Source organism: Citrus sinensis, chromosome 8 (genome assembly GCF_022201045.2).
Source record: "Citrus sinensis cultivar Valencia sweet orange chromosome 8, DVS_A1.0, whole genome shotgun sequence".
In the NCBI taxonomy this organism is placed as follows: Eukaryota; Viridiplantae; Streptophyta; class Magnoliopsida; order Sapindales; family Rutaceae; genus Citrus; species Citrus sinensis.
The window spans coordinates 19,395,369-19,413,781 of NC_068563.1; the positions used below are offsets into that span (position 1 = coordinate 19,395,369).

The window sequence follows — 18,413 nt, forward strand, 5'->3', positions numbered from 1 at the left end:
TTTATAAATCTCACTGAATTTTATGATATTTTGACATAATGTTGACACATTAATGTAATGTGGCACATTAGGTACTTTATTCTATATTTATCCACATACATAGAATTAAATGATATAATAATTAATTGGTAAAAGTGAGGCAAAATATAAATGAGAGAGCATTAAAATTATAGTTTGAATACAGAGAGTGGATCCTAAATCTTAGCTTATTTTTAAATTGATTTCAAATAATTTATTTTCCCCACAATTAATTTTCTTAGTTTTACTAGATTTAAAACTCCATGTGGTTCGACCCCAGTCTCACCGGGTTTTATTATAACTAGACACTCTTATACTTGAAAGTAATACACTTTTGAGTCGTGTCATATATAAACACTAATCCCTTGGCTTCTTTTTCCCATGTGGGATAAGCTTCATTTCCTTTTAAATTTCCAACTTCAAGGGTGAACTTTGAGAGACAATTTCTCATTCACCTAAGCACCATTTTGAGAAAATAAAATTATACTTTTGAAGTATTAATGGAATAGAATTCGAATCTCACAAGATTTTTCACTTTTGTTAAGTGGGACCCACTCAAAATGTGCCCTCAAAATAATATAATATGCTATTTTTTCAACAGTATTCACGCATAGTTTGGAACATTGATGGCCAGTAAAACTATTGTGATCAACGTTTGAATGTGCGAAGAATTCCAAAGTGACCTCCTATCTTTGTATCATGTGCTTCAAATAGGAGTGTGTCCCGTAATGCTTGTGGAACTACTACTTTGTTTTTGAAAAATATCAGGCCATCCCGCAGCGTGTAAGGCCCTGAAGGTTGGGTTTGCACAACTGAATTTATTTTCTTCATGTACTCATCGTTGCTGGGTGCGTTTTTTATTTCTTCTCATATAGCAACCTACGGAACAAAGACATGAAATAGAGTTGGGCTGTCCGAACGTCGTGACAACGCATCTGCGGCTGTATTTTCTCGACCCGGCCTATAAACAATTTCATAATCGTAGCCCATTAATTTTGCCATCCATTTTTGTTGCTCCGGTGTTGCGACTTTTTGTTCCAGGAAAAATTTGATGTTGCGTTGGTCAGTTTGGATTGTGAAACGCTGCCCTAGCAAGTATGGCCTCCATATTCGAATAGCTTCCACAATGGCGAGCATCTCTTTATTGCAAACTGACCAAGCTTTCTTTGTGATGCCGAGAGCTCTATTCATGTATGCTATTGGTTTTCCTTGCTGCTATAACACCGCACCAATACCATCGCCGGAAGCATTAGTTTCAATAATGAAAGCATCATTGAAGTTGGGCATGACGAGCATTGGAGTACTAGTCATAGCCTTCTTTAAATTGTCAAAAGCTTTTTTCGCTTCGTCACTCCAACCGAACTATCTTTTCTTTAAAAGATTAGTAAGTGGGCAAGCAAGCAACCCATATCCTTGCACGAATTTTCTGTAATATCTGGTGAGACCAAGGAATCCCCTCAGCTCGGAGATGTTTTGTGGCCGGTGCCAAGTTACCATCGCCGCAATTTTCTTGTCGTCCACCTTTACGCCATGACAAGTAACGATGTGACCTAGATACTCCAACTCCTGCTACCCCAAATTGCACTTGCCTGCCTTGATAAAGAATTACTATTCTCGAAGAATTTCTAATGCCTGTTTCACATGTTTCAAATGGCAACTCCACGTGGGGCTGTAAATTAGTATGTCATCAAAAAAATACTAGTATAAATTTTTTGAGTTAAGGACAGAAAATAGAATTCATCAAAGCCTGAAATGCTGATGGTGCATTGCACAATCCTAATGGCATCACTAGGTATTCGTAATGCTCGTTCAGAGTTCGAAATGTGGTTTTGTGGACATCCACTGGGTTAACTCGCACTTGATGATACCCTGCCCTTAAATCCAATTTTTTGAAATATGCTGCACCATGGAGATCGTCTAACATGTCATCAACCGTTGGAATTGGAAAACAATCTTTGATGGTGACTTGATTTAGTCTGTAGTCGATACAAAAGTGCCAACTGCCGTCCTTCTTTTTAACCAGCAACACCGGTGATGAGAAAGGACTGGTGCTTGGCCAGATTAACCCCGAAGTGAGCATCTCTTGTACTTGTTTTTCAATTTTTTTCTTTTTAGAAATAAGCGTACCGGTAGGGTTTCACATTAATTGGCTCGGTACCTTCCTTTAATGGAATTCGGTGATCAATGTCTCGTGGAGGAGGGAGCTGCGTGGGTTCATGAAATAGTGCCCCATAATTTGTCAACAGTTATTGCATATCTAGTGGTAACGTGCCCAGCGACTCTTCTGGTTTTATTTAGAAACAAATTGCATATACCTCATGACCTTGTTTAATTTCCTTTGTTGCTTCTGTCACCGATACTGACAATACCATTTGCAGATTTATCCCTTGTAGGCGTTGTTTCCGGTTTCCCCACTCAAACTCCATAGTTAATGTCTTCCAATTACATACGACTCAACCTAATAATTCGAGCCATTGCACACCCAGTACCATATCCAATCCTGATATCGGTAGAGAATAAACCGTGAGTGAAAATGGAATATCTTGAATGAAAAGTTGTACCTATTCAAACTTCCCTTGACATGTCAATCTTTCACCGTTGGCTATGCGTATTGTGAAAGTCTCCATTGGTTTGATGGGTAATTGCAGCATATTAGCAAGTTTAGTGCTAATGAAATTGTGGGTGGACCCACTGTCTATTAAGACTATTATTTTGTACGGCCCAATCCTTGCCATGACCCGCATTGTTTGAGGTGCAGCCCATCCCGTTAATGCATATACAGAGATTTTAGGTTTTACTATTTCTGCTGGTTCTGTTGTTGGATCATCTTTCGTGGCCTCTTCATAGATGAACTCTTCTATTTGTGGTTCACCTTCGAAAATCAGTAATTGTGCCTTGGTGCATTTGTGGCCAGCGGTAAATTTGTCATTACAGTTTAAGCATAATCCTTGTGTACGTCGACGTTGCATCTCCTCCTAAAACAGCCGTTTGAAGGGTATTGTCGGTGATGCTCGATTGGGGACAGGCGGTGTTCGGCTGACAATTGTTGGTCGGAATAATCTCCGTTGGCGTGTTATCTGGTCGTCTTTCATACGAGCAAGGTTGATGGCTTCCTTTAACGTTCGTGGCCTGAACATCCATATATCCTCTGCAATCTTCGTTTTCAACCCTCCCATGAAAGTGCCTACCACGCTTTCTGTGACCACCCATGAACTCAGTTTCCCAACCTCTCGAATTCCTTCTGGTATTCTTGCACAGAACCTGTTTGTTTGACCCAAGACAGTGCTTCATCAAAGTCTTCACAATCCGTTGGTCCCAAGTGCGCCCACAGCTCGTCAACAAATATTTCCCACGTAACCAGTCGGCCTTCTTCTCGGTAAGCCTTGCACATCCACTGCCACCATTGATTTGCTTCGCCCTCCAAGTGATATGCCACTAAGACTACTTTCAACTCATTTGTGGTTTCTTGGTACTCAAAATACTGCGTTACCTGATTGAATCACTCCGTTGGGTTGTCGCCGACATAGCGGGGAAACTCTAACTTAACAAATATTGTCGGCATCGGTGGTCGATCTCTTTCACTTTCCTTGCGGAATAGTCGTGAAGATCCAATGCTCTCGTTAGTGCCGTAACTGGCAGTGCCTCTGGTTGCACTAAAAGATTCAGCCAATTTGTTCATGGTATCCTCCAGACGCTGCAGCTTGTCATTGAACCCAATTTCCACTTGTTCCATCTTGTTCTGTAAGCTCCCGATATCAGCTTCAATTCGTTCGATGCACTTCTTGTTAGTCATCATTGATAGCTAGCTTTGATACCAATGTTAAGTCCCAGTCAGATGCAGCTAACGATTACGAGTAATGCTAGTAATACTTTTCTGCTTATGGTGAGAAATAACCAAATAATTACAGTTTGAATTCTTGATCCCTTTATTCATATCCTGGAGCTTATTTATAGCCACAAGACTTTGATTTTCAACCCACCATCACGGCTGAAATCAATAAAACAAATATTAAAATAATGACTTAGCTAATATTTCGTAACAGAAATATAATCAAAAGCAACTTGATAAGGTTATCCCAAAAGCAACTTCTGTGATAAGGTCATCCCAAGATCACGGCTCCCGTACTCATCTTCACAATATCCGCACGTGAAACTGCACATGCATGTGTCATGCATGGCTTGCATGGGAGTCAACTTATGCTCTCACGTAATATACTTATGGTTTGGCTTTGGCATTCTTCTAGATCTTCGTGGCTCATGCATTTGCTTTCTATCAGGCCATGGCCATTTTTCAGATAAAATTTAAGAAATTAACAATATTTGATCAATGTAGAGCCGCTGCATGTCTTGTGGTGTACATATACCTTATCCAGCCACTTAGTGCCACGCAGACTACATATTCTTCTCCATCTGTTTTGTCCAGAAATATGTTTAATGGAAATTTTCAGATTTTTGGCTTGTTAATAATAATAATAATTAATATTACAAAAATAGTACTTGATACTATTATTTTTTCTTCTAATTAAGAATATTTGTCTTACAATTTTTCTAAGTACTACCATTTTGTTTGAATCAAATAATCTCTTTTAGCATTTCTCGATGTATTAGGAGACTACACCTTAAAGAATAATAATACAATTACAAGCTCTTGAGTACAAACTAACGTGATATCAAATGAATGGTTCAATAAAAATATCTCTTCGTCTACAAAATTTATTTTTTTATGTTAAATTTTTATTTAACCAATCATGTAGTCATAAATAATTTGTATAAGAGCTTGATATCATAACATTACTCATCTAATAAATACAATCCAAATGATAATTATGCCAGAGAGTCTTGTACACTCCTAGTGCATTATTCTGCTCATCATGTGTATCTAAACGTTTTTTGAACATTTTTATAATTAGTTAAAAGAGTCCTACGATAAGAAGTTAATGGAGAGACAGCAATATGGTCGACTCTAGATGATATGAGGCTCTAGACGAAAACGATATTTTAGGTCTTTTGATATTATAGCTAAAATAACTTTTGGTTATATTTTTTTAGGACATCTTAAGATACTTTAAGTCATGAAATTATTTGTTATTTTTATTTTTAAGATATATTTCTTTTTTTAAGATTTAAAAAGTAAACTAAATTAATGTTGTAATACAGAGAATGTGAAAATAAATGGTAAAAAATTATAATTTTTTTGTAAATTATGCCAAACAATTGTTTATAAGATTTTATTAGAAAAATGATAACTAAGATGATTTATTAGAAATCATATTTAGCAGCGGAGCACCTAAATATTCTCATAATTTCATATTATATTATTTGGAGAAAGACGGGGCAAGTGATTTTGCACAAATATGATATCATTGTACTTTCATATGATTTATTTTAATTAATTCAATTATTTCATATCAATTTATATAAGAATAATTTTGCAAAATTTATAGTTCTATCACTATTTATATTATTTTGTCTACATTACTAATGAATAATACGAACATAATGCTGGGTTGATGCTTTCAACTTCCATCCTCAAGAGACTATTTTCTACTGCTCTCCTGAGTTATTTGGGGAAGTAACTTTTTTAGTTAATCTTAATAGACTTATGAATCGTGGTATAATTTTATGTATCTAAAGTACCAAAAGACCATAAATTTAACTCTTAAATTGTCTTATTATAAAAAAATGTTACAACACTTTAAAGTTGTATCATTCATCCAAGAAACCAAATTATTAGCTTCCATTAAAAAAATAACAGAATAGTTGCAAATTGAATATTTTGTCCCTGAAACTTAATTTGATGTAATCTTAAAGACGTAGGAAAATTATCAACCATATATCTTAAGTTTACCGGTTATAAAAAAAATACTACAAAAATTTAAAGTTGTTTGATTTTCCAACCTAAGTCCATAATTGTATCAACCATCCACTAAAACATTAACACCATTAGAATCTTTAACGGAGTTTAAGTAAAATGGTCATTTCACCGAATTCAAGGGAATTCTTGACTACCAATAGTAAAATAAATTTTATCATTTTTCTCTTTTAATAATGGAATCAAATTTAGAGATTGGATTTATTCGGTGTTTATAAATTAGGCTTTGGGATAACCTGTGGATTTAGTTTGATTATGTAAATTTTTGAAGACAAGCTGAGAAAAAAAATTTAGAATTTTTTTAATTAAGAAAAAATAGAGTATTAAGTGCATTTAATTGAATATTTGTTATTAAAAATAGTTTTTTACTTTTATATTTTAAATTATTATTTAAATATCTAAATTACCCTTGGGATATTACTAATTATAAACAACAATTAATGTTATAGTGGATGGTTGATATAAATTATAAAATTAGAGTGAAAAATTGAATAAATTCAAATTTTTGTAGTAATTTGGATAATAGAACAAAAAGTGGATGATTGATATTTTTTTTAATCATGTTAAATCTCTAAATTATCCTTACCATGTTATTACAGTCTAATGGAAACTAATTATAATATTTTTTATAACAAGATAATTTAAGAAAAATGACTAATAATTTATCTATGATATATCTATTGATGGTGACCTTTTAAAAGAAATCCTCGGGGTCCTGTAGTAGGCAGAATTTTAGGTTGTACTACAAAATTCATGAATTTAATGTTCAAATAATTAATTTAAGATTGTAATGAACGTTAGGGTTATAATAATTTAAAGAAAAACATCGTAAATAAGAAATTACGATTACTTTTGATTCAAAATACTGAATAATATTTGAAAACCGTAGACTGAGTAATGTAATTAGAAACTCAAGAGAAGTATGCTTTCAAAAATAGAATGAATTCTCGAATTTTATTTTATTTTTTTAAAAAAAAGAAAGAAAAAAAGGTTAGAAGAAATTTTATGAAAGCTGATGAACAGTTGACGAATTTAAGCAAAATAAATGAATAATTAAATGAAGCGGACCTTGCTAAATTTTAGTTTCCAAATGAATCGAATAATAAACTTTTCCATTCTTGCATGTCTTTTCGGTTTTCAAGAGGCTCCGTAATTTGTGTTAAGTAATGAAGGAGAAGTAGGCGCTATTGCATTTGCCACGGTGATCACGACTTTCCCTATTAAAGCAAGTGTGAGTGGGAAAGGAAAAGTGGGAACTGAAATTTGGGCTCCAAAATGAAAATGAAAGAACAAAAAAGGCAAAGGAAATGGAAAGACTTTTGCTGTTTAGTCTTTCTGTTTCGCTACAGTGTCCAGGTAAACTCATGTATCTTTAATCTTTAGTTTGTGCTCGTACGAGGTGATTCCTTTTCTCTTCCATTTCTTTGCTTTACAGCTAAGTAACTTCCTTTTTTCTTTTTTTGTGTTGGGGGGGGCGGCGCGCGGGGCGGCATTTAAAGGGTGCCAATGAAATGGGTATTCAGCACCGTCATCGTTCATTTCAAAAAAATTAAAATATAATTAAAACGCTGTCATTGTTTGTTGGTTGATGATACAGGAATCATAGAGTGAAGAAATGATGGAAGGTGAAGGTTGCAGCAGCAGCAGCGGCAGCGGCATGGGGAGACCAGTAGGCTTCACAGAATATACAGTGTTTTCTTGGTCTCTTGAGAATATTTTCAATGAAAACTTTTTCAAGCACCAGGTTTCAATATTTATTTCTTCTGGGTTCTATGCATATTATTAGTGTTTTTAGATTAATTTAGTCCACTTGGTGCTGTAAATATTCTGCTTTATTCTTAGTAGTTAGCACTTGTGCACTGTTTGTTTTTATTCAATATTTTAATTGGTGTCATTAGCAACTATCCCTTTCAATTATATTTATATATTATGTTCAATTGGTCATTTTGAGTCATCAACTATAAACTGTTTCTAATGTTTTGTTATTAATCATCATTATAATTATTCTGTTGTAAATTTAAAATTAGAAAGATCCCAATAAGCATTTGATGGAATGCAGCATTTTCTTTGAATACAAAAGTATTCAGAAAATCAATGCTATTTTGTGTTAGTTTTCTGTTCACTTGTTGAGCTTATTGACTGAAAAGTTTTAAGCAAGGTTTCTTTTATTTGTGAACACTTACACATTCATTCTGTCACTTTGGCTTTGCTATTTCCCTTAAGGATTGTAGCACTAAGGCTACAGATTGTCAAATGCAAAGTGCCGTTAATTAAAATTATATTGTGGTATATTTGAGTTCATAAGCCAACTATTTTATTGATGTTCTATTTTAAACTGCATCCCTTTCAGGTGGAAAAAATCCCAGAGTCTTTTCAATCTGTTAAGCAGTATTTTGGGTCATTTGTTTTCCCTTTGTTGGAAGAAACGCGTATGCAGTTGCGTTCAGGCTTGGAGGCTATGCGAAGAGCACCTTATGCTGAAGTAATAGCTTTTGAGGAGTTAAAGCCCTATGGAGCAAATCGATATGGCATTGAGGTTGATTACTGGAGGAACACAATCAGTAACAGCGGCAAGGAGCCTTACAAAACATTGCCTGGTGATATTTTAGTTTTAGCAGATTTTAAGCCTGAAAAGGTTTCTGATTTGCTAAGGGTGGGAAGGATGTGGACTTTTGTGTCAGTCACTATGGTTCCTGATGAGGAGGTTGAGAATAAGAATAAGAAAAAGAATTACTATGAAGTTGAGGCCAGAAACAACTTGCAAGTCCATGATGGGACAAAGAAGTCATTCTTTTTTATTTACTTGACCAATATACTTCCTAGCAAACGAATATGGAACTCATTGCATATGTGTGGAAATTGGAAGGTTATTACCCAAGTTTTAGGCACTGATTCAGTGGTAAGTGTTCGAGGATAAATTTGTAGGTTTTGATACAATGACATTAGAATTACCTATATTGATACAGATGTCCTGTTATCCATTTGGCGGGAGAGGGGCAATACTTCATGCATTGTGTGTAACGTAGTACTAAAATGGGATGACATAAATGGCCTTCAGAATAATTGCATTTACATTTTTGCCAGCTGATATTAAGTTTTTTCTTTTTTTTTTTATGTTGAAATTTTCAATTTTTTTATGACAGGTTGAGGAAAGTTGTGAACTCTGTTCTTTGCAAAGAAAGGGCATATGGGATGAGAAATTTGGTCCAAGTTTGTCATCTACCCTGAATGAGCCACAAGTAGGTGCGGTGTTTGCTTGTCTTAGAAGACTGGATTGTGATCACAAGTCTGGTGTTGAACTTAGATGGGGGCCTCCAGGGACGGGGAAAACTAAAACTGTTAGTATGCTGCTCTTTAGCCTCTTGAGAATTAAATGCAGAACCCTTGCTTGCACCCCAACAAATGTGGCTATTACAGAGTTGGCCTCTCGTGCTCTAAGGCTAGTGAAGGAATCATATAAAAGGGATTCTAGAAACAACACCCCCTTTTGTCCACTGGGAGATATTCTCTTGTTTGGGAACAAGGATAGACTTAAAGTTAATCCAGGTTTTGAAGAGATATATTTGGATTACCGTGTTAAAAGACTTATGGAGTGCTTTGCACCGCTCTCTGGATGGCGGCATTGTTTTTCTTCCATGATAGATCTTCTTGAAGATTGTGTTTCTCAGTACCATATTTATGTGGAAAAATTGAAGGAGAGGGAAGACTGTAATGAGAATCAAAGTGAAGAGAAAAAATGCAGGAAGGAAACTGAAGGGAGCAAAGGGGAGTTGAAGCCATTTCTTGAATATGTGAGAGAGAGCTTTAATTGTGCTGTAATTCCCCTTCGGAACTGTATTTTTATCTTTTGCACCCATTTGCCCAAAACATACATTTCGGAAAATAGTTTTCAAGACATGGTTGCTCTTAAAAGTTTACTTGATTCTTTTCGGACATTATTGTTTCAAACAAATGTGGTTTCTGAAGAGCTGGAGAAACTTTTTTCACATTCAGTAGATGAAGATTTCTCTCTGGCATTTGTGGGTAAAAGATATCTGTTGCAATTACACCAGAGGAGAAGTGAATGTCTTTCTGTTTTAAGAAATCTTTGGAATTCATTAGATGAACTTAACCTTCCATGTACTACAAGCAAACAATTACTGAAAGATTTCTGTTTTAAAAGGGCTTCTCTGTTTTTTAGCACTGCTTCAAGTTCATATAAGCTGCACTCAGTGAAAATAGAACCACTGAACTTTCTAGTTATTGATGAAGCAGCACAGTTAAAAGAAAGTGAATCGACCATACCTCTACAGCTTGCAGGTATAAACCATGCAGTTCTTATTGGTGATGAGTGTCAATTACCAGCAATGGTTGAAAGCAAAGTATGTCAATTTTCTTATCTTTCTTTGTTTCCTTCTAGCATTTTTTCCTTTTCTGTTTTAGAAGATTTAGTTTTGAGCGTGCTGATTTCTATGCATGTGACGTTTCCTTCTCGGCTTTTTGGTTTCCTTTTATGGTTGTTTCAGATTTCTGATGGAGCTGGTTTTGGAAGAAGTTTATTTGAGAGGTTGACCTTATTGAATCATTCAAAGCACCTACTCAATATACAGTACAGGATGCATCCATCAATAAGCTTATTCCCAAATTTACAATTTTATCGCAACCAGATCCTAGATGGTGCAAATGTTAAAAGCAAAAGCTATGAGAAGCACTATTTGCCAGGGACAGAATTCGGCCCCTACACTTTCATTAATATTATTGGTGGAAGAGAAGAGTTCATTTACCATAGCTGTAGAAATATGGTTGAGGTATCCGTGGTGATTAAAATACTGCAGAAGTTGTACAAAGGTATTTGTTGTAGGAATCTTTTGTGCTATCATTTAAAGATTTGTTTGATTTCTTTTATTGACCTGTCAGCATGATTTAATGGGTTGTCTTTGTCAAAACAAGATAATTTTTACAATCTTGTCAAAAATTTTCCTTGTGATAGCATCATTCAGCATCTGTTACACTATTCATTTTTATTTTGATTTGACTTGCCGATTGAATGTACATGGAACTTGTTTCTTTGATATTTTAGATATTTTGTTGCTAATTAAGCCTTTTGTAATCCTTCTGCTTTTGTACCATAATTTTGTGCATTCATAGAATGGTAGGACAAAATATTTGTTTGATGGAGTTAACTAGGATATTTTATAATCAATTTGTAATTGAATTGTAGAGCAGTTTCCTATTGTAACGGTCAGTCTTTACTGATAGCCTGAATACTTGACCAAAATCTTGATTGCACCATATCAATTGCTTTGTCAGATATTATTACATTTACCTAGCATTTAATTCAGTTCTATGAATGAACAGAAAAAGATGTTGATTTCTTGTGGATAAGGCTAAAACACTTTGTAATTATGCTTTCTGACCTATTCTTCTGATATTCTTGGCTATTGTTATACTGCAGCTTGGGTTGGCTCAAAACAGATGGTCAGCATTGGTGTAGTTTCACCATACACTGCTCAAGTAGTCGCCATTTGCAAAAAAATTGGATCCGAGTATGAGAACAAAGATGGTTTCACCGTAAAAGTGAAGTCAGTTGACGGATTCCAGGGCGGGGAGGAGGACATTATAATTATATCCACAGTTAGGTGTAATACTGGTGGATCGATTGGATTCATATCCAATCCACAGAGAGTTAATGTTGCTCTTACAAGAGCTAGGTATTACTTTTATGTAAAATCATATGAAATAATATATTTTGGATCATTTTAAACATCTTTGGTTAATACCTGCTGTCTCTTTGACACATTCTAGGCACTGTCTTTGGATTTTGGGGAACGAAAGAACCTTAATTAGTAGTGAATCTATATGGGGAACCTTAGTATGTGATGCTAAGGCACGTCAGTGTTTCTTTAAGGCTGATGAAGATAGGAATTTGGCCAAAGCAAGACTAGAAGTCAGTAAAGAGTCAGTTGAAATTGATGCTGAAAGCTTAACCTCCAGAAGTCAAAGGGGAAAGGTACATAGCTTCAGCAATTAGTAGTTTCACAGTCTTATCACTTTTTCCTATTGCACCTAGTTTTATATTTTTTTTAGTTTTTCTGTGGTTATTTCTAGTGATACCTTATTTCCCTGCTCATGTTGTTAATTACTTTATTTTTTTCCAGCTATGTTATAAACCTAAATATGAGAAGACAACTTTGTGCTATGATAAAGATGGAGAAACTTACTGGGAAGGAAGGTCCACTGCTACTGACCGCAAAGCAGCTGCTGACCCTATATGCAGTTCGAACCCTAAAGAGGTTAAGTTTAACCTTCAGGAAGCTGCTGAGATATTTGCAGCAATAGACATGCCTGATTCAGCTGTCAGATGTTTTAATGATTTGGAGAAGTATGAATGAGCAGGTATGATTTTTAGTATTGATTAACAGCAATCTGCTACCTTTATGTGATATGAAGTTATGGTTCTAGTGTTGTACTTTTTTATCTATATTATGAGATTTTTCTGTCTGATGGTCTATTGCTGATGTACCTTGCAATATTGGAAATTTTGGTCTATTGCTGATATATCTTGCAATATTGAAATTTGGTGTATTCAGATTCCGCAAAGAAATAGCTCAGAACAATAGTTACAATTGTATAAACTTTTCAGAAAAAAAGCAGCCATTAACAAGGCCACGATTTCTAATTTTGGTGCACAAAGTTCAACAATTCGGCAGTTTATTATTCAGTGATTTTCAATGAAATTATGAGTATTAATTTTGATTTTCATTTTTAAAAGGAAAATTTCCCTATACTAGTCTAACTTTCTAACATTTTCTTCTGCTGTTAGCATGATTTTTTGGTAATCTCTTTTTTCATTTTTCCCCTTTTCTGTATTTGAAGTTCTCCAGAGAACAATACCAAGTTCTGCAGGCTTGATCTTTTATTTTGTTTTATTTGCTGAGAACTTCATGATGCTCCATTTTATACCAGTTGAAAAAATAAATGCACAAAGAAAGAGGAGTTTGAGTTTGAGTTTATTAAAGCTTTTCGTTCTATAATTTTGATACACAAAGTTTTGAACTCTTTAGGTCGCTTTGATGAGCTCATGATGTTGGAAGAAGGATCAGGGAATTTCATGGAAGCAGCAAACACGGCAGTACTTGGAGGAGATATTTTTCTTGCAACTGATTTGCTTCAGAAAGCTGGGAATTTCAGAGAAGCGAGTAAGCTTGTTCTCAACTTTGTGTTCTCCAACTCACTTTGGTCACCTGGGAGCAGAGGTTGGCCCTTAAAGCAATTTACACAGGAGGAGGAGCTCTTACAAAAAGCAAAGTCACTGGCAAAGAATGACTCAAACCAATTCTATGAATTTGTTTGTGCAGAGGCTGACATTTTATCAAATGATCAGAGTAACCTACTCATGATGAATCAACAGTTCATTGATTCTAAAAGACATCAGAATATCAGAGGTGAAATACTATCGTCTCGAATGATTTTGGACTTCCATCTTCATTCAAATGCCTCTACATATCATTGGGAAGATGAATTGGTTTTGAACCTTACAACATATTCAGATGACAGAATTTGTAAAAGCCAGGTTTCCATTGAGACGTTCCTCTACTTTTGGAACTGCTGGAAGGATAAAATTGTAAAGATTTTTGAGTATCTAGGATGTCTCAGAATGCAGCAGGATGTCGATGACTATAGAAGTTATGAAGACTTTTGCTTGAGTTATTTCAGTGTGTGGAAGCATTGTAGTAATCTTGATACCACCTATCTTTTGCTGAAGTCTGATGCCTACTGGGTTAGAGAACTGAACAACATGTACGTTCAAAAGAGAGGGCAGCTGGTTTTTATCGATTTGCACCAGCTTGTTTCTGCCGCTCAAAGCTATTGGAGTACAGAGTTACTTTCTGTTGGAATTAAGGTGTTGGACAAACTTGAAGCCCTACATGAGCAATCAATCAAGAATTCAGTTTCTGTGCTCTGCCAAAGCAAGTGTCTATCTTATATCTATGATGTGGCAAAATTTCTTCTGGACTCTAAGTTCCTGTACCGCCACTGGGATGATAAGACACTACAGAAATTTGTTGAACTGTCTACTGAGGAGTTTTTTCATTGCATATTTCCTCTGGACTGGCGAGAATCTTTGAGCAAGGATATGATTTCTCTGAGGCAAACAGAGGTTTGCAGGAGTATACTTGAAGAAATTGTTTCTAGATATGTCACTTCAAAGTCTAAACTATCTTATGGGCAGATTGGACGCATTGCTGTAATGATTCTTGGGTCTGGCAAGCTGCACAATGGGTTTTACAGGAAAGTTGTAGGAAGGTGTGTTAAAAATTCACCATGGCAGGCATTTCTAAAGTGTTCATCTCGGAAGATGGAATTTGAATATCTGCAGCATCCTTCAGAATCTAATAATGAAAGAGAGTTGCATGTTATTCAAAAGCTCCATGGAGCACTGCTAGATACTTATGGAGCCAACTGGAGGAAAGAATATGACTACATGTCACCTGCTTGTTTCCTATATCTTCTTGAGCGCTTGTTGATTTTGATGTCTTGCTTTCAGGGGTACATCTTTACTACAAAATCATCTTTTGTTGATTGGCGTATCTACCAGGAATCGAATATCAATCCAACTGCCAGCTTTGTCCCTGATGCGTGGCAATCCTTTGGTAATGTGCTTGATTCTATATTCTTCATTGTTCAGCATTTCCTTTACAATAAGAAGGAAATGATTGAATGGATCAGTAAATCCCATAAAAATGTGAACGATTACCATTCACTAGTGGTTTTGAGACTGGTTGTCATAATATGTTTGCTTCATTTGAACTTTGGGAACTTTGGAAGTTCACTTTGTGATTTGCTTGGAAGGAAATATGTTACTCAACTATTGCCATTGGAATTCTCTGATGCCCTTCGTAAAATAGAGAATCATAATCGTCTGAACGTACATGAGATTTCTCAGGCATTCAAGAAGATTGGCAATCCTCTTGTAATAGCTAGCTTGGGAAAGAATTGTTCACAATTTTTATGTCCAGATGCAATCTTTGTTAATATGAAGGTAATGAAAAGCACGGATGGGATATTCGGAATTTTGTATCCAAAAATGGAAGCTTGTCAAGTTCAAGTTGGAATGAGTAAAGATGTTCCATCTAAACGTCCTGCTTCCCTCCCTGAGGACACGGATGCTCAAAACATGAATGACAATACCATGGTGATGAACCTTGATCAGCTGTGTAAAGTATTTGAAGCATTGAAGACGGTAGATAATGGAAACAATGGGAATTACAAGCACAGTGTTAAATATCAAATTGGAACAAGTAAAGATGTTCCATCTAAACATCCTGCTTCCCTCCCTGAGGACACATGTTCAAAACAAGAATGACAATACCATGGTGATGAACCTTGATCAGCTGTGTAAAGTATTGGAAGCATTGAAGATGGTGGATTATGGAAACGATGGGAATTATGCGAACAGTGTTAAATATCAAGTTGGAACAAGTAAAGATGTTCCATCTAAACATCTGGCTTCCCTCCCTGAGGACATGGATGCTCAAAACATGAATGACAATACAATGGCTATGAACCTCGATCAGCTGTGTAAAGTACTTGAAGCATTGAAGATGGTGAACAATGGAAACAGTGGGAACTAAGGGCACAGTGTTAAATGCCCCAGCGGTTAAGGTACTACCAAATTTGTTTTAACAATACCTTATGACTTCAAGATGAAGCATGTGATGAAATGGGCACTATAATGTCTGTTTGTTCTTTTTTGATTAACAGGCAGATATGTAGATATGTAGATAAGTATTCAACTATACTTGCAGCCAGAATGCTTGAAGAATTGAAGCAACTTTATGCTGCACTTGGTGGAATGTGTGTGATTCAAAGATGTATGGTTTTATGTCATTGGATTTCATTGTTTCTTACTTTCTATAATCTTCAGTAGGCTGAAACTGGAGGGACTGCATTCAGGAATCTGAAGTCTAGGGATATTAATCTTTCTCCTAGACTGTAAATGTAATATAAATCGTGCAACTTAAAAAGAAATTTGTGCATACTAGCTGAGAGGCTGAGACATTTGCCGCGACCCTCTTGTAGAAAAGAAACTTTGCAATGTAATATAATTTAATCAATTATATTTAGTATTGTTTCAAATTATAATGCAACACAAATGATATTTGTCGCAACAAATTTACTTTGCTAGGAGATTGCGTTTCATCCTTCCAACTATCAAATGAAAGTTGAATACGAACTTTATTTCATCTATGAGAGAGTTTATTTATCACCTAATTATATACAAAAGTCTGTCATTATTGACGGGCACAATACCATTGGTTGTCAATCTGCACTACAAAGGGTCTGTTAGTTAGCTTAAATGTTTGAAATCTGATTTTTTTTTTGTTTTAAAATTTTATTTGTTATTTTTGCAACTTAAATCTGGTTATTATTTGTACCTAAAAATCCTATTAAATCTTAATTTCAGCCCAGCTGTTTTCCCCCCTCCAAGGTAGATGCTTGTCGGCTAAGAAACTTTATTCAGGATATAAATTCTATAATCCTAACCCAGCTTATTCAGGATATAAATTCTCAAAACTGTACCTTACAGCATAAGGATTCGTACTACCTTCTACAAGTGAGATTCTTAAACCGTGTCAATTAAGTTTTCCCTCAATGCCTATAAATAGGGCGCCCTATGCACTATTCATGTAGCCATTAACAACCTAACATATACCAATATCGTAACTTACCCTTAAGCACTCACGAGCAACTTAGCAATCATTTAGCAGCTTAAACATCCCCTAACCAGCAGCCTCTGCAACCATCCATTCTCCTTATTCAAGAAAAACTTTTCTTGAACAAAGAACCCTAATCGAAATATTTTTTTAATCTCAAGACAACCATCCTTGTCATCCCATCAACATTAAAGCATCTTTCTTGGATTAGAACCATCCTTCATTCTTAGTCGAACTCCTTAAAACCTTCAAACACGACTTTAAACCTCAAGAAATTGTTATGCTAATATTCTTGATTTGCGGCCAAAAATTCTTGTATTCTTGCAAACCAATGTTAGAACAACCTTAGACACCATTCAATTGCATATTTTAGGTTGCCATTACCCCTGAATTCCAACCTTACGCCTTAGATCCCATTAGGATTTTTTTTATCAACTTTACACCTTAGACCCCATTAGGATTTTTTTTTTCCCCAATTTACTTCCGTATTGGTTACAAGGGAAGATCTTAACTCGATTCTTGATTATTCACTAGTGTAATGCTCCCACGATATTACTCACAATAGGTGCCATTGCTATTCAGACCCATATTTGCTATTTGTCAAACCAGCTACAGTTAATGCTTCAACATGGGCTTATCTATGTCAGATCAATGCTTAGATAATCTTATAGACCTTACTCTTTGAACTATAAATAGAACGGTGGGTTCACATACCACATTCAATCCAAGTTTCATGCCCAAATCCTATTCTCAGTTGAAAGAATTGTCTCCAACCAATCTTGAGGTGGCATATGAACAGATCCAAGTCTTGCCAATACAATTATTAACTATTGACGTTTGAATAGAAAAAATAAAAATTTTAACTTTTATGTGAATGGAATAGTTTTGAAAAAAAAAATAGAAATATCTGCATATACTTAATTATTATTATATATAGTCATAATATCTGTCTATATCTTCTTCTTTTTTATTATCATTTCTATTTTTTTAACATTAAAAGATGTTTTTTTTTTTTTTGTAGTTATTGTTTTAGATTACGCTTGGCCAGCCTGCGGTAATATTTTTAAGCACTTGGACTGAGCTCAAGCTTTGACTAAAAAGTTAGGCTTGGCCACAAAAGGCTGAGAAATACTTAACAAATAAAAGATAAATTTTTTATTTTAATAAATTCTTTTAATATTTATTTAACCAGTCCATAACATATATGGAAAGTTGTAAATCGATTAAGCCCAATTTTAAAAGCCTAATCTTATAAAATAAATTTTTTGAATTATAAATTTATAAAACATAATGAAAAAAAATGTGAAACATATCATCTAGACTTTTAGGGCTTGAATGAAAAAAGTAGCCAGATTTTGCCATCCCAAATTTAAAAATAATATTAACTAATAAATAAATAAATTCGTTATTTTTTAGGTTTAGGTGGCATGATTCAAGGCTACTGGGGACATACATGTGATCGCACAAATGAGGTGATTATTATTATTATTATCATCATCATCATCAGATTGATTGCAAAGGTATTACAATCTTAAATTTATTAGAAATCTAAATACAAATAGTTAAGTACATCTAGAAATCTACCGGCTCAAATGCATGGCCTCAACTTTAAATTTGTCTAATTGCAAGCCCACATATAATGTAAGGCTTATGATAATCCAAAATCTAGATCATTGATATTGTTTACTTGCAAAAACGGAAGGAGGAATGAGAATGAAAATAGTGGCCTCGACATAAAATTAGAAATATAGAACAATGGGAATCAAGTTCTCATTATTTGATTTTACCATCATGCCCTAATGAAATATCATAATTTCATTTTTATC

The 18,413-nt window shown here is 34.9% G+C and overlaps 1 protein-coding gene across 3 annotated transcripts; it reads left to right on the top strand.

Moving 5' to 3' along the window:
* The first annotated feature begins 6,864 nt into the window (after nt 1-6,864).
* Nucleotides 6,865-13,073, top strand: LOC102614511 (uncharacterized). Of its 3 annotated transcripts, XM_052433017.1 has the most exons (10): nt 6,865-7,246; nt 7,390-7,405; nt 7,488-7,634; nt 8,241-8,789; nt 9,034-10,251; nt 10,396-10,717; nt 11,325-11,580; nt 11,675-11,879; nt 12,028-12,265; nt 12,934-13,073. In XM_052433017.1, exons 3-9 carry the CDS (start codon nt 7,506-7,508, stop codon nt 12,259-12,261), a joined length of 2,913 nt encoding a protein of 970 aa, XP_052288977.1. In that variant the 5' UTR covers nt 6,865-7,246; nt 7,390-7,405; nt 7,488-7,505; the 3' UTR covers nt 12,262-12,265; nt 12,934-13,073. The 3 variants fall into 3 exon arrangements, with proteins under 3 accessions (XP_052288977.1, XP_052288976.1, XP_015383406.2); XM_052433016.1 differs by having other exon boundaries at nt 7,390-7,634; XM_015527920.3 differs by lacking the exon at nt 7,390-7,405.
* The last annotated feature ends 5,340 nt before the right edge of the window (nt 13,074-18,413 follow it).

Coding starts and splice junctions, on each gene's coding strand:
- LOC102614511 (XM_052433016.1), top strand. CDS start 7,506: ATGATGGAAGGTGAAGGTTGCAGCAGCAGCAGCGGCAGCGGCATGGGG. Junction 7,635..8,240: donor AAAACTTTTTCAAGCACCAG/GTTTCAATATTT, acceptor CATCCCTTTCAG/GTGGAAAAAATCCCAGAGTC. Junction 11,581..11,674: donor GTTGCTCTTACAAGAGCTAG/GTATTACTTTTA, acceptor GACACATTCTAG/GCACTGTCTTTGGATTTTGG.